The 12,041-nt window shown below is 42.2% G+C and overlaps 1 protein-coding gene and 1 pseudogene across 1 annotated transcript in view; one reads left to right on the top strand and one right to left on the bottom strand.

The window, feature by feature from the left end:
• Nucleotides 1–330: 330 nt before the first annotated feature.
• The window catches only part of LOC145410598 (uncharacterized), a 28,675-nt gene continuing 16,964 nt past the window's right edge, over nt 331–12,041 (top strand). The window contains exons 1-4 of the mRNA XM_080280712.1: nt 331–371; nt 7,708–7,855; nt 10,702–10,837; nt 11,113–11,228. Of these exons, the coding sequence (XP_080136838.1) occupies nt 331–371; nt 7,708–7,855; nt 10,702–10,837; nt 11,113–11,228 (441 nt within the window). The remainder of the gene's footprint in view (nt 372–7,707; nt 7,856–10,701; nt 10,838–11,112; nt 11,229–12,041) is intronic.
• On the bottom strand, nt 3,962–4,079 carry LOC145410844 (5S ribosomal RNA; annotated as a pseudogene).

Genomic DNA, 12,041 nt, shown 5'->3' with positions numbered 1-12,041 from the left:
GAATCGGGAATGGAGATGGCGGGGAGCCCGTTGGCCCGGAAGATGGCAGGCAGGCGCTGGGCTAAAACTGCCAAATCTCCTCCCGAGAAGGCCTTGGCAACCTCCACACACATGGTGATGATGGTCGAGTGAGAGGAGGCAGGAGTAGCAAGTAGAGGCTGACGCTGACGACGATCACGAGGAAGGGCGTGGGGAGAGCCCCGCACTGCCTGGCCTGCAGGGCCGGTGACAGAAACAGCTACAGGGCCCTTGACATCCTCTCCGACAACAAACTCCACCTCCTCACCAGCAGCAACAGAGGGCACAGGGTGGACAGGGTTGGGGGCCACGATGGAGGACCGGTGGAGGAACACGTCCTTCCCTGTGTCCCGGCAAGTTACGAAGCCGTAACCCCTTCGAACGTGGTACCACTTAACCCGCCCAACAACCTTGTCTGCCATGGTTCTCCTCCCGTAGATGTTCTTCCTCAGGTCAGGAGCTGGTTAGAAAGTCTTGTTTCTGCCCTTGCGGTCGGAGGTGAACTCCCACTTCCCAGTTCAGCTGCTGGATCCCGGCCGATGGCATTTTCTTGTGGTTATAAAGGGCCAAACACAGACCACAGTCATACTAAAAGCCGACCGGGCATAATACGCCCCCTTTAAATGTACACTATTGTTAGGAAGGTTTGTATATCATTATATCTCGAAGAATCACTAATATAACAGGCATTCCTTACTGTACATTATTATTTTACTCACCACAGTGGACGTGCTGCTGATAACTACCTATTTACCACATTAGTTTCACAAAACGGAAATTATGAGCACTGCCGACAGTCTTAAAAATAACTTGCCAACATTTTTACCTCATAGATTATCAACTCTGTGTAATTATATAAAAACTATATTCGAGTAATGTATTTGTTTACGATCATTTAAAAATTTTCCATTATCAGTGAATTTTACAAACGACTGGCAGTGGCTCTTGGCTTTAAAGGTAGTAGTGAAGCAAAACCTATTATTTTTCATAATCTCTCCTGATTATTAGGTAAGTCCGCAATTAGCAAGATGGTAAACTAAGAGAGGAAATAATACATCTGTCTTGAAATAGCTGAGAATGGATAACATCTATTATTTGCTGTTATTATAAGTTGATCTGATTTTCAGGTCAAATATTTGAATATCAAACCTTGTAACTGGTGTTTATCTCACAGTAGATCTAGAAGAGGCCCAGCTAGGCCTGTACATCTAGCTCTGAACTTTCAGCTACATGGTGGAGGCGGCAGAACTAACAGTCTTATTATACATAATTTTGGCATTATAATTAAACCTTAACTCTTGATCACTCCAAGCCTTGTCTAAATTGATCTCAAATTTCATTATTGATTATATAACATACTGGGGCAGTTCATTCCAATTATCCACAACTCTGTTACAAAATGAGTGTTTCCTCTTTTCTAATCTTGCTCGTTCCTTGAAGATTATCTTGGGATGCCCTCTTGTTTTCGTATCCCCCCGTAGGACAGACACCTTCACACACATCCTGATCATAGACTCCTAACAGTATCTTATATGTCTCTATCATGTCGCCTCTTGCTCTTCTATACGCTAGTGTTGGTAATCCCAGTTTCTTTAACCGTTCCACATAACTCAGGTTCCTCAGTGTTGGTACCAACTTGCTTGCTCTTCTTTGTACATATTCTATTGCCTCTATTTCTTTAATTAAATATGGAGTCCATACCTGATTTCCATACTCCAAATGGGGCCTGACTATTACAACATATAGAGACTTAAATATTTCCTCGTCCAGTGATACAAACGTCCTCTATATCAGTCCCACTATTCATTTTTTTATTTATCTTCTCTGCGAGGTGTCCTGAAAAATCTAACTTACTGTCGATTATCACACCAATATCTTCTCAGAGTTGACTTCGCTCATTTTCTCACCCAAGCAATATCCCTAGTCTCCTGTGTCACATTTCCCGATTCGCATATATTTACATTTTCGGGGATGGAATAACAGCAGCCATTTCTCAGACCATTCCTTCATGCAGTCGATGTCCTCTTGCAGCAACTTATATCTTGCTGGTTCCTTATGCGCCTGTACACTTTGGTATCGGCAGCATAAAGGTACATTTTACTCCCTTTTATTAGGGCTTCAGGAAGATCATTAATGTATAAAACAAATAATAATGGTCCCAACACCAACCCCTGGGATCTCCGCTTTTCACTGCATGTCCCTCGGAATTTTGGCCATTAACTATTACACACTGCTTTCTGGATCTTAAGAAGGCCTCTGTCCACTTTAAACTCTTCTCCCCAAGTTGAAGCTCCTGATTTTTTCTAACAACCTTTTGTGTGGCACTTTATTAAAGGCCTTCATAAAATCACAGTATAACACATCCGTTGCATCTTCCTCCTCTAAGTTTGAGTCCAATCATCCATCACCTTTATGAGCTGAAGAACTGTAGAGCGTCCTGGTAAAAATCCAAATTGTTTCCTACTAAATAGCAAATTTGCTTGCACGTGCTCCATAAGTCCTTCCCTTATCAGTGTCTCCATCAGTTTACAAACCACACTTGTACGGCTTACTGGTCTGTAATTCCCGGGGTCACAGAGCTGTCCTTGCTTGAAGATAGCGGTTATAGCGGTTATGTTCGCTATTTTCCAGTCCGACGGTAATTCACCATTCTCGAAGGAATGCCTGAATAATATTTGTAAGGGTTCTGCAAGCTGCTTCTCTGCCTCCTTTATTATCCTTGGATGTAGTCCATCTGGTCCAGGTGATATGTTCCTTTTCAATTTCTTTAGCGTTGTTTTTATTTTGGTGATAGAGAAGTCAGTGTCAGTAAGTGTAGGTACTTGCTTAACTGGAATAGTGGGAACTTTCCCCTCTGGTTCTCCTGTAAATATTCCACTAAAATATTGTGCTAATAAATCTGCCTCTTCTTTGTCCGGTGATGTCTTGGCCGTTTTGTCATTATTCCTGTAGAGATCTGGTATTCCTTGTCTTCTTATTAAATTTTCTTGGACGTCCTTCCAAAATATCTTTGGGTTCTCATCTTTAATATGTCGTGAAATAATGCGTTCGTGGTTTTTTTACCCTTTCCTCGTTTCATATACTTGATTATTAATTCTTCTGTATTCTATGTCCACCTCTTTGTATTCTGTATCATTGGCATCTTTATATGTTCCCAAATGTTTTAATCTTGCCCAAAGACATTTTCTTCGTTTTTGACCAAAGCTTCCGGTTTAATGGTAAATCATTGTTAGTTCTCTTCCCCATCATCGATTTATCTTTGCATTCTTTTATCGGTACGCATTCTCTTATCACTTCCTGAAGTTTAGTTCTGAATCTCGTCCACAGGTCTTCTACAACTCGCACGCCCAAGTATTCCAGTTTATATTTAGTTTGTGCCTCAGTAATTTATAATCTGCTCCTTCGTACATATAAATTTTCATTTTACTGGTGTTCTCCTCATTTTCTATATCACAGGTGAAGGATATGCACGCATGGTCACTTCGCCCAATGGGACTTTCTATCTTTATGTCCTCGACAATCTCTTCTTCACTACTAAAGACCAGATCAATAACATTACCTCTCGTCTCTCCTCTGTGTCTTGTAATTTCCTTGATAGCTGCGTCAAGAAGCAGTTCCTCACCATCTCAGTAAATTTGTATTCCATACTCTTTATTCCAGATGTTGTGGTACAGTTTTCCCAATTGATATTATTTGGCAAATTGAAGTCCCCTAGTATTATTTTGTATCTCATCGATTTGTTGTTTATCTTTTGCATTAATTTCAGTAATTTATCATCATCTGTCATATCGCTACTGAGACTTCGGTATATTTCATTCATTCATTCATTGCCAGACGCCATGTATCCCAAACAGGGTGGCCAAAGACTTAGAGTTAATTGTTTTACAGGGAGGGGCACTAATCCTACACCAACCCCACTTGACACGTAGGGAGAACGTTATGCCAACAGCATCTGGTGTTCCCAGGCAGTCACCCATCCAAGTACTAACCAGACCCAACGTTGCTTAACTTCGCTGATCGGACGGGAAGCGGTGTACTCAACGTGGTATGTTACAGCAATTAATATTTCCTCCATTGCAGTTTTCACTTCAACACACAGATATTCACAATATTGCTGTTCGAAAGTTATCTCACTGACAGAAATGTCTTTTCTAACATACACAAGCAAACCTCTCCCCTCATCAGCCTCATTAACATTCTCCATCATTTCGTATCCATCAATACTGTACTCAACCAGCATTTTCTCAAATCTATGGTTCTTGTGCCTAATTTCTTGCAAGGGAATAACATATCGTCACCCTCATAAAGAAACTGCCTAAGTCATTTTTTCTACTTTTCGGGAAATCGAGAAAAACCTGTCTCATTTTCTTAATATTCAAACACTTAGGCAGAAACTTGAGGCGCATTTTAGACCACTCACAGACGTGGCAGAGGCAGCTATACCAATAGGCGCGCCACATAATGTAGAACTGTTTTGGGCAAAAATCCAGAAATCGCCGAAAAATGACTTAGGCAGTTTCTTTATGAGGGTGACGATATGGTTTTACAATATATTCCTGTAGTCTAGATTTCAATTCTCTAAGTTTATCTGCTCTTAACACATCCACACTGCTAAACAAAACACTAAATTAATCTGCATTATTTACATGTGGTGAGGTTACACTTTTGCCAACCTGTCCTCCACTGGATGGTCCTCTTGAATTTTTGTTGCTCGGTTCTACGTTTCGTCCTGTTTGGCTGTGGTGCTCATTCCTCCCTCCCTGGTGTCTTGCCTCCTGGCCTCAGCGACGATCTTCATTTCCTCTTCCTCAGTTTCCCTCATCTTGGTCCTTGTTGTGCCCTCTTTTTAGTTCCTCTTTATTTAACTTACTATAGCAGGTGAATACTGTATTTCAACGGCCTGAAATTGCCATCTCTAAATCTTGAAAACTGACACGTAACATTAGATTAACATTATGGTGCTAGTCAGGAAGAAAGGCTATGAAAACGATGTAGAGTTGTTGCATTGTCTTTCAGCCACTGAACGTAAAACACACACACACACACACACACACACACACACACACACACACACACACACACACACACACGAAGACTGTCTCTTTCAAGACATCATAATGTACTGAATTAAGAGGCTAATAAAAGTAATTAATCCGTATAGGTATATATTTAATTTATCTTCCCACCTATCTATCTAACTGGATCTATTTATATATTTATTTTTCAGTGGAATGACCCGCAGGCATGAGATATGTTTTCAAAATTTTGAGCAACTGCATTTTCATCCTCATCCTACTGCTTCTGATGGCAATCGGTGAGTTGGGTTTGGGTATTTAGTAAACAGCTGTTCCTTAGCGATTTATTCTGTACGTAACACCTCAGTATCCTTTTAGCATTATCATCTGTGGTTTAATTTATCCTCTTCCATGTGCGGCTTTTGATACTGCCTTAACACTTCTTTTGTAGCCATTCATTCAACAGATCACACCTGGTTATCCTTAACCGCCAGTTCTAAAGGCATCGCAGTAGTGCTGCGCTGCTACTACTACCACTACTACTACTACTACTACACTTCAAGTGGTGGGAGTTTGCACACCTGGAGTATTATTCACAAAACTTCCTATGACTAGTTTCCCTCTTTTTTTTTTTTTTTTTTTTTTTTTAGCATTACAAGTGCCAAACACTTCATAACGAAACCACCGAAAAATAGAAGTACAGGGAATAAACCAAAATGAAAGCTATGCAAACTTTATGTATCGTAGAAATTAGACAAAAATCGATTATAAATACAACCCACAAACATCCAGCATCCGCCCACAATACGATTGATTTGATCTGATTTACCGTAGATTACCGTAGATGTACCGGAAGAGGCTCTTTCCACGAAAAAAAAAAAAAAAAATCTCCATCTTCAACCAGTTTCGAGCTAAAGCCCCCTGAATATCCGTGACTTTGAGTTTAACTTTTCAAGGTCAGTCAAGTCTGATTTGAAATATATATTGTTGTAAATGTATACTTGTTGCCTCTCTTCCTCGCCTATTGCGATATTATTATTATTATTTTTTTTTATCTGGTTGGTGGTTTTCTAGCGTCAAAATATATCTGGGAGATGCTGGGCTATGAATTTCTCCCCTGATACATGCTAAAATGCAATGTAGGTTCCGGTCGGGGAGATGGACCTCAAAAAAATTCCTCGTGTGACGTGATGTATCCAGGCGATTTTGGCGTGGATGGAAGGCTGGTTGATGGTGTTCGTTTGTCATAATGTGTTCTGGTGATGTTAAGCCCTGAATGTCTGCCCTGAAACATCGGAAGTGTAAGTAGTAGTAGCAGCAGCAGCAGTAGTAGTAGTAGTAGCAAATGATGACGATGATGATCACGATGCAAGTAGTGGTAGTAGTAGTAGTGGTGGTAAATGATAGTGATGATGATCTCTTACAGGGCTGGGCTACACCTTAACCGGGCAGGGTGGTCGGCTGGATGTAGGATGGCTGCTATCACGACTATCGCCACACTTTTGAGCAGCACTTGGCATTGGCCTGTCTGACGGCCTCGCTGGGCTGGGGGTTTCTGTGTGAGTAGGAAATCTGTATATCTGTCAATTTACCTGTCTGTCATTATTTATGTATATTTATCAGTCTGGCTGTCTGTCTACTCACCACACGTCTGCGCTGCACACGACAATCCTCTGTCTATCAGTTTGTCAGTCAGTGTTCTGTGTATCTGCCTGCCTGTCAGTCTGGCAGTCTACCTGTCTGTCTGTCTGCCTGCCTATCTACATCTCTGTATCTATTTCTATCTATAAGTCTATCTATCTGTATATGTGTCTGTGTATTCATCTATCAGTCTATGTATCAGTTAGTCTGTGTATTTATTATCCATCGATCTTTGTCTATCCACTTACGTGTCTGTCTGTCAGTCATTCTATCTTGTGTCTATCAGGACTGTCACCACACTTTTGGGTCACCCTTGCAACACGTGATACGTTTATCTGTAGGATTTGGTACAACACATACCCTGAAAAACAGGTTGGGACATTAAGTGATAATTTGAGTTGTATGACAGTGGTGTATTTCACAACATATGTCTGTCTACCCGTCTGTATATTGCCAGATGCCTTTAATCCTGCAAGGGGTGGTCATATATAGATCACCTCCACTTTTCCCTGTCTTGTTATTTGGCTGCCTTCCCTCCAGCTCATACACCCCTTCTCTCATATATATCCACTCCACGTCTACATCTCGTCCATGGTCTCCCCCTGCACTTCACTCACCTACACTGTTTTGGTCATAGTATAGTGTTAATATGCCGATACTACTCAGCATTCAGAATGGAGAGATAGCAGTATTAGGCCAAGTTAGAGTGAGAAGAATATAACACCATATTGTGGAGATAATCTATTGCTACAGCTTAGCATTCAGGATGGAGAGATAGCAATTTTAGGCCAAATTAGAGTGCAAAAATAGTACAGTACATAGCCTAGCAGTGTAACTAACCTAATCTAACTCCACAAAGGGATGTGCTTGACCAGCATTAGCAATTTCAGGTTGTTAGTGACAGTCTACCCAACACAGAGTAACAAACCTAAGTAACTCCACAGAGGAATGTACTTGACCAGCATTAGCAACTTCAGGTTAAGTTCGAGTGACAATCTACCCAACACAGTAACAAACCTAAGTAACTCCACAGAGGAATGTTCGTGACCGGTGTCAGCATCCTGGGGGTTACCGTGAAAAAGCCAAACGCTGGTAGCAGGAGTCTTATTTCCATCCTTCTGTGTGAGGCATTTGCTGTGTATGGACTCATCACTGCCGTTGTACTAGGAGACATGCTCAAGGTATGGCATATTTGAACTGGGAGAAACTGAGAGACTGACAAGGAGAGTATGTGGGTGAATTTTTTTAATGCTAAGAAGAAGGAACCAAAGGCCACGAGCCCGCAAACTGTTCCTTCTGAGAAAAAACAAAATACAAGAGAAAGCCAAAATCAAGCTCCGATCATTTCGAGGTGCCTGGACACCCTGCTTTTGAAAGACTGGAGATCGTAGCTAGCCGGAAATACAGACAGAGGGAGACAGTTCCTGAGTTTACCTGTTGAGTAAAGGTTAACTCTTGCACTAGAGTCGGATAGAAAAAGGGATGAGAGTTTGCTGCTAGACGGGTGCTACGCCCCATCGTAGAGGTGGAGGGATACAAGCAGACAGTTCATAGGAGCAGTTACCACTAAAGTAGCGACAGAAAAGAGATAAAGATGCAACATTGCGGCGAAGAGACAGAGGTTGAAGGGAGCCAATATGAGGAGGAGAGTTAATCAGACGAAAAGTCTTTGACTCCACCTAGAGGAGGAGAGTTGATACGAAAAGTCTTTGACTCCACCCTTTTGAGAAGAGCTGTATGTGGGGAGCCTCCCCACACATGAGAGTTGTATTCTACACAGAGGCGGATAAAACCTGTGTATAAAGTCAACAACTGTGCGGAGGTAAAGAAAGAATGAAGTCGGCTTAGCACACCTCATCTCTTGGAAGCAGATTTTACAAGAGATGTAATATGATCTTTCCAAGTCAAGTCCCGAGTGAATGAAACCCCAAGCATGTTGAATGATGATGCAGGATTCAGCTGAATATTATTAAACATTAGTGGGTACTCCTGTGCAGGATATTGTCGGGTTGATAGATGTAAGAACTGAGTCTTTGATGCATTAAAAACAAGATTATTTTTACCCCAGTCACAGATACGAGCCAAGTCAGACATTAGGTGTGCCATAGCCTCCTCCCTTGCTTGTTGAAGTGACTGCTGAGATGGACGTTGCGAGAACCGAATGGAATGGTGAAGGGTGGAATCATCAGTGTACGAGTGGATAGGGTTAGATGTACAGCTTTTTTTTTTTTTTTTTATGTGCTCGACTCTGGGCATAGGCTTCTCAGCCTGCCCCCAAGGCCCAGTAGTCCTCCTACATGTCGTACACCTCTTCATGTCACCCCTTCGGCGCTAACACCCACCGTCCATATTGAATACATGCTAGGGCTGTCTCATACAGGACTCGTGTACTGATATTAGCGGTGGTATTTTTACATGTCGGCGGGTCTTCTGGTAGATCAGTAAAGTCTGCCGTAATGAAATTCTAATAAATCCTTAAATTGTTCCCTGCACCAGCGGGGATTTGAACCTGGGTCCGATTGAGCCACCGCCTCCCCCAATTAGGTCACTGATGAATTAAAGGAAGAGAGTTGGTGATAGGACAGAGCCCAGAGGAGCACCACTGTTGACAATTCTAGAAGAACGATGGCCGTCTACAGCAGCGACTATAGAACGACCAGAAAGGAAGATATAGATAAAGGCACAGATAGAAGGATAGAAACCGTAAAAGGGCAGTTTGGAAGTTATAAAGATTTATGCCAGACTCGATCGAAAGGTGATATGCAGTTTCATCATTACCATCATAAGAGCAGAGCAGCTGAAGGTTGCTGTGCCCTATCTGAGCTGGGAGAGAAAGAAACACTGACTAGGAGAGTGTATGTGAGCTAGTGGGATAGTGTTGAGAGGTGTGTGAATGATGGTGGTGTGAGGTGAAGGAAGGGCAGCTTGATGGTGGAGCAAGTAAAGGGGGGAGACAGATTGGCGGGTGTTGGCAACCGGTGTTCCATATAAAAAGAATGGAAAAAGAGAAACAGTGTACCGGTATGTGGCTGAGGGGGAAGGGGTGACCAAAGATGAGCACAAGGGATGGGATGGTGTGAGTTGGAAGGAGGACAACCTGATGATGGAAGGGGAGATGGAACATTGTATGTAACTCTTGTGTTTTGTGAAGGGAATGGAGAATGAGAATGACCAGGAGAATGTATGTGAGGTGATATACAATACATTCTTATCAGCTGGCTTAACCTCCCTCACTCTGATAATGTATTTTATACTGTATTCTGGTATTGATGCCACTGTAGTCAGTTTGGTTGTGCACGGCATGTATATTTCCGTTCAGTGTGGGTATTCGTCTCAATAGCTCAACCAGCCACCTCAGCCAAGCAGACCTAGTGGGATAGGTTAGGTTATATTGAGATCATAAACGTAATTTTGGCTGGGAAACACACTTAGCATATTTCCAAGAAGAGCTTATAGTTTGTTTTGAAACGACAGGACGAGCGTCGTTCCTGGCTGAGAGTTCCCCAAGGTGAGATGAATACACATACGGAACGAAAATTTGCTGCCCGGCACAGATTTGCTTTGCCTGTTAGCCAGCTACCGTACCTATCTATATATAGCCATATACCTTAATCCCGTAAGGAGTGGCAGCAAATAAACTGCCTCCTTGTTGCCCTCTCCTCTACCATTTGGCTACACTAACTCCATGTCTCACCCTTCTCTCTCGTATATCTCTCCTCTCCATCCCTCCATCCCTCCATCCCATCCTTGGTCTCCATCAATTGATAGATAATTATGAAGCACAGACGTGTAGAAAGAAATGCTAGTGCGTTATCTTCAGGATTCTAGGGACTTGAATGTAAGTGATTGATGAGTAGCCCTTTTCATTGGGCATGCAGTTAATTAGTTCTCCCCCCCCCCCATTTTTTTTCTGGACACTGCTTCATCCCATCCTTACGTGGGAAAAGAGGTCTGGATGATGGTGATGATGACAATGATGATGAAAAAGAAAGGAAATGGAGTCCATCATCTTCTCTTCACTTTGCAGGATTTTTCAGCAGTGAAGGCCCGTACAGATCGCAGACTCTTGGAGGCACATATGTTCTCTGGCTATGTAATGTTTGCTGCTGGTCTGACTACTGGGCTCACTAACATGGTGTGTGCTGTGTGTTTAGGAGTACTTGGTAAGTGCTGTAGGTTGATGGATGAATGGATAGATAGATACTGATATACTGACAATGATTGATAGACAGATGGACGAACAGATTCAGTGACATTGATATACAGTTACACTGTATGTAAGTGTGGTTGGTAAGAGCCCAGTGGTGTTGCTGTGGCCTATTCAGTTGGACAGACTTTAGTTAGTTTTTCTGGCTCTCAGGAGCATACCTCACTCAGTCCTAGTGTGGGAAAAGAGGTGTAGATGATGATGATATTATACAATCTTCTCTATTATCAGGTTCTTCTGTTGCCCTGGCTACTGCTACAGATGAATCTGCCCTCAACCGCACCCTCATTGTGGAGGTTTTCAGCTCTTCCCTCGGATTCTACGGACTTCTTCTTAGCTTCTACATGGTGAGATGCTCGACATGGTTTGCTTTGCACTGGTGAGACAGTGGGCCATAGGACTGTATTCTAGAAGACGCTTCTACATGGTGAGATATTCGACATGGTTTGCTTTGCACTGGTGAGACAGTAGGCCATAGGACTGTATTCTAGGTGACATAGAAAGCTGCATAACACCTCTTCCTTATTAATATACAGTAATTTACATACTGCATCACAGCATTCTCTTATGTGTTCTTTACATCAACCCAGACCTCCTTTTCACCCCTAGGTGGGAGGAAGCAGGGTCATGAGAGCCAGGAAAAAGAATAAACTCCTAACCAAATATTGCCCAATTGTTTAAGTCACACTCCCATTCAGTCACTGTTTAATCCTCCGAAATCTTGGCTAATTACATCATTTAATACAAAGGATACTGAGGTGTAACATGCAGCATAAATTGCTATAGAAACAGTGTTACCTAATCTCCATAGCTGCTCTTAGTATGTTATCAATATATATCATATAACAATTGATAAATTTTGTACTGATAACATAAAAAAGGATACTGAGGTGTAACGTGTACAATAAGATGCTATGGAAGAAGTGTTATCTCCATTAATTTAGAAACTTCAGTCTCTCCCTTGGCCTCCAACAGCATCCTAATCTTGGAGATCTTAGACTCTTCCCTTGGGCTCTCTGTTGGCTTCACACTGGTACGATATATGGCACTGCACTGGTACAATATTTGGCACTGTTGGCACTGCACTTATACGATATTTGGCATTGTTTGTACTGCACTGGTACGATATTTGGCATTGTTGGCACTGTACTGGTACAATA

The sequence above is a fragment of the Coenobita brevimanus genome, chromosome 86, assembly GCF_032717465.1.
Source record: "Coenobita brevimanus isolate Jiangsu-jjx chromosome 86, ASM3271746v2, whole genome shotgun sequence".
Classification (NCBI taxonomy): Eukaryota; Metazoa; Arthropoda; class Malacostraca; order Decapoda; family Coenobitidae; genus Coenobita; species Coenobita brevimanus.
The sequence above is the reverse complement of the archived record's forward strand: the minus strand, read 5'-3'. Positions and strand labels throughout refer to the sequence as shown.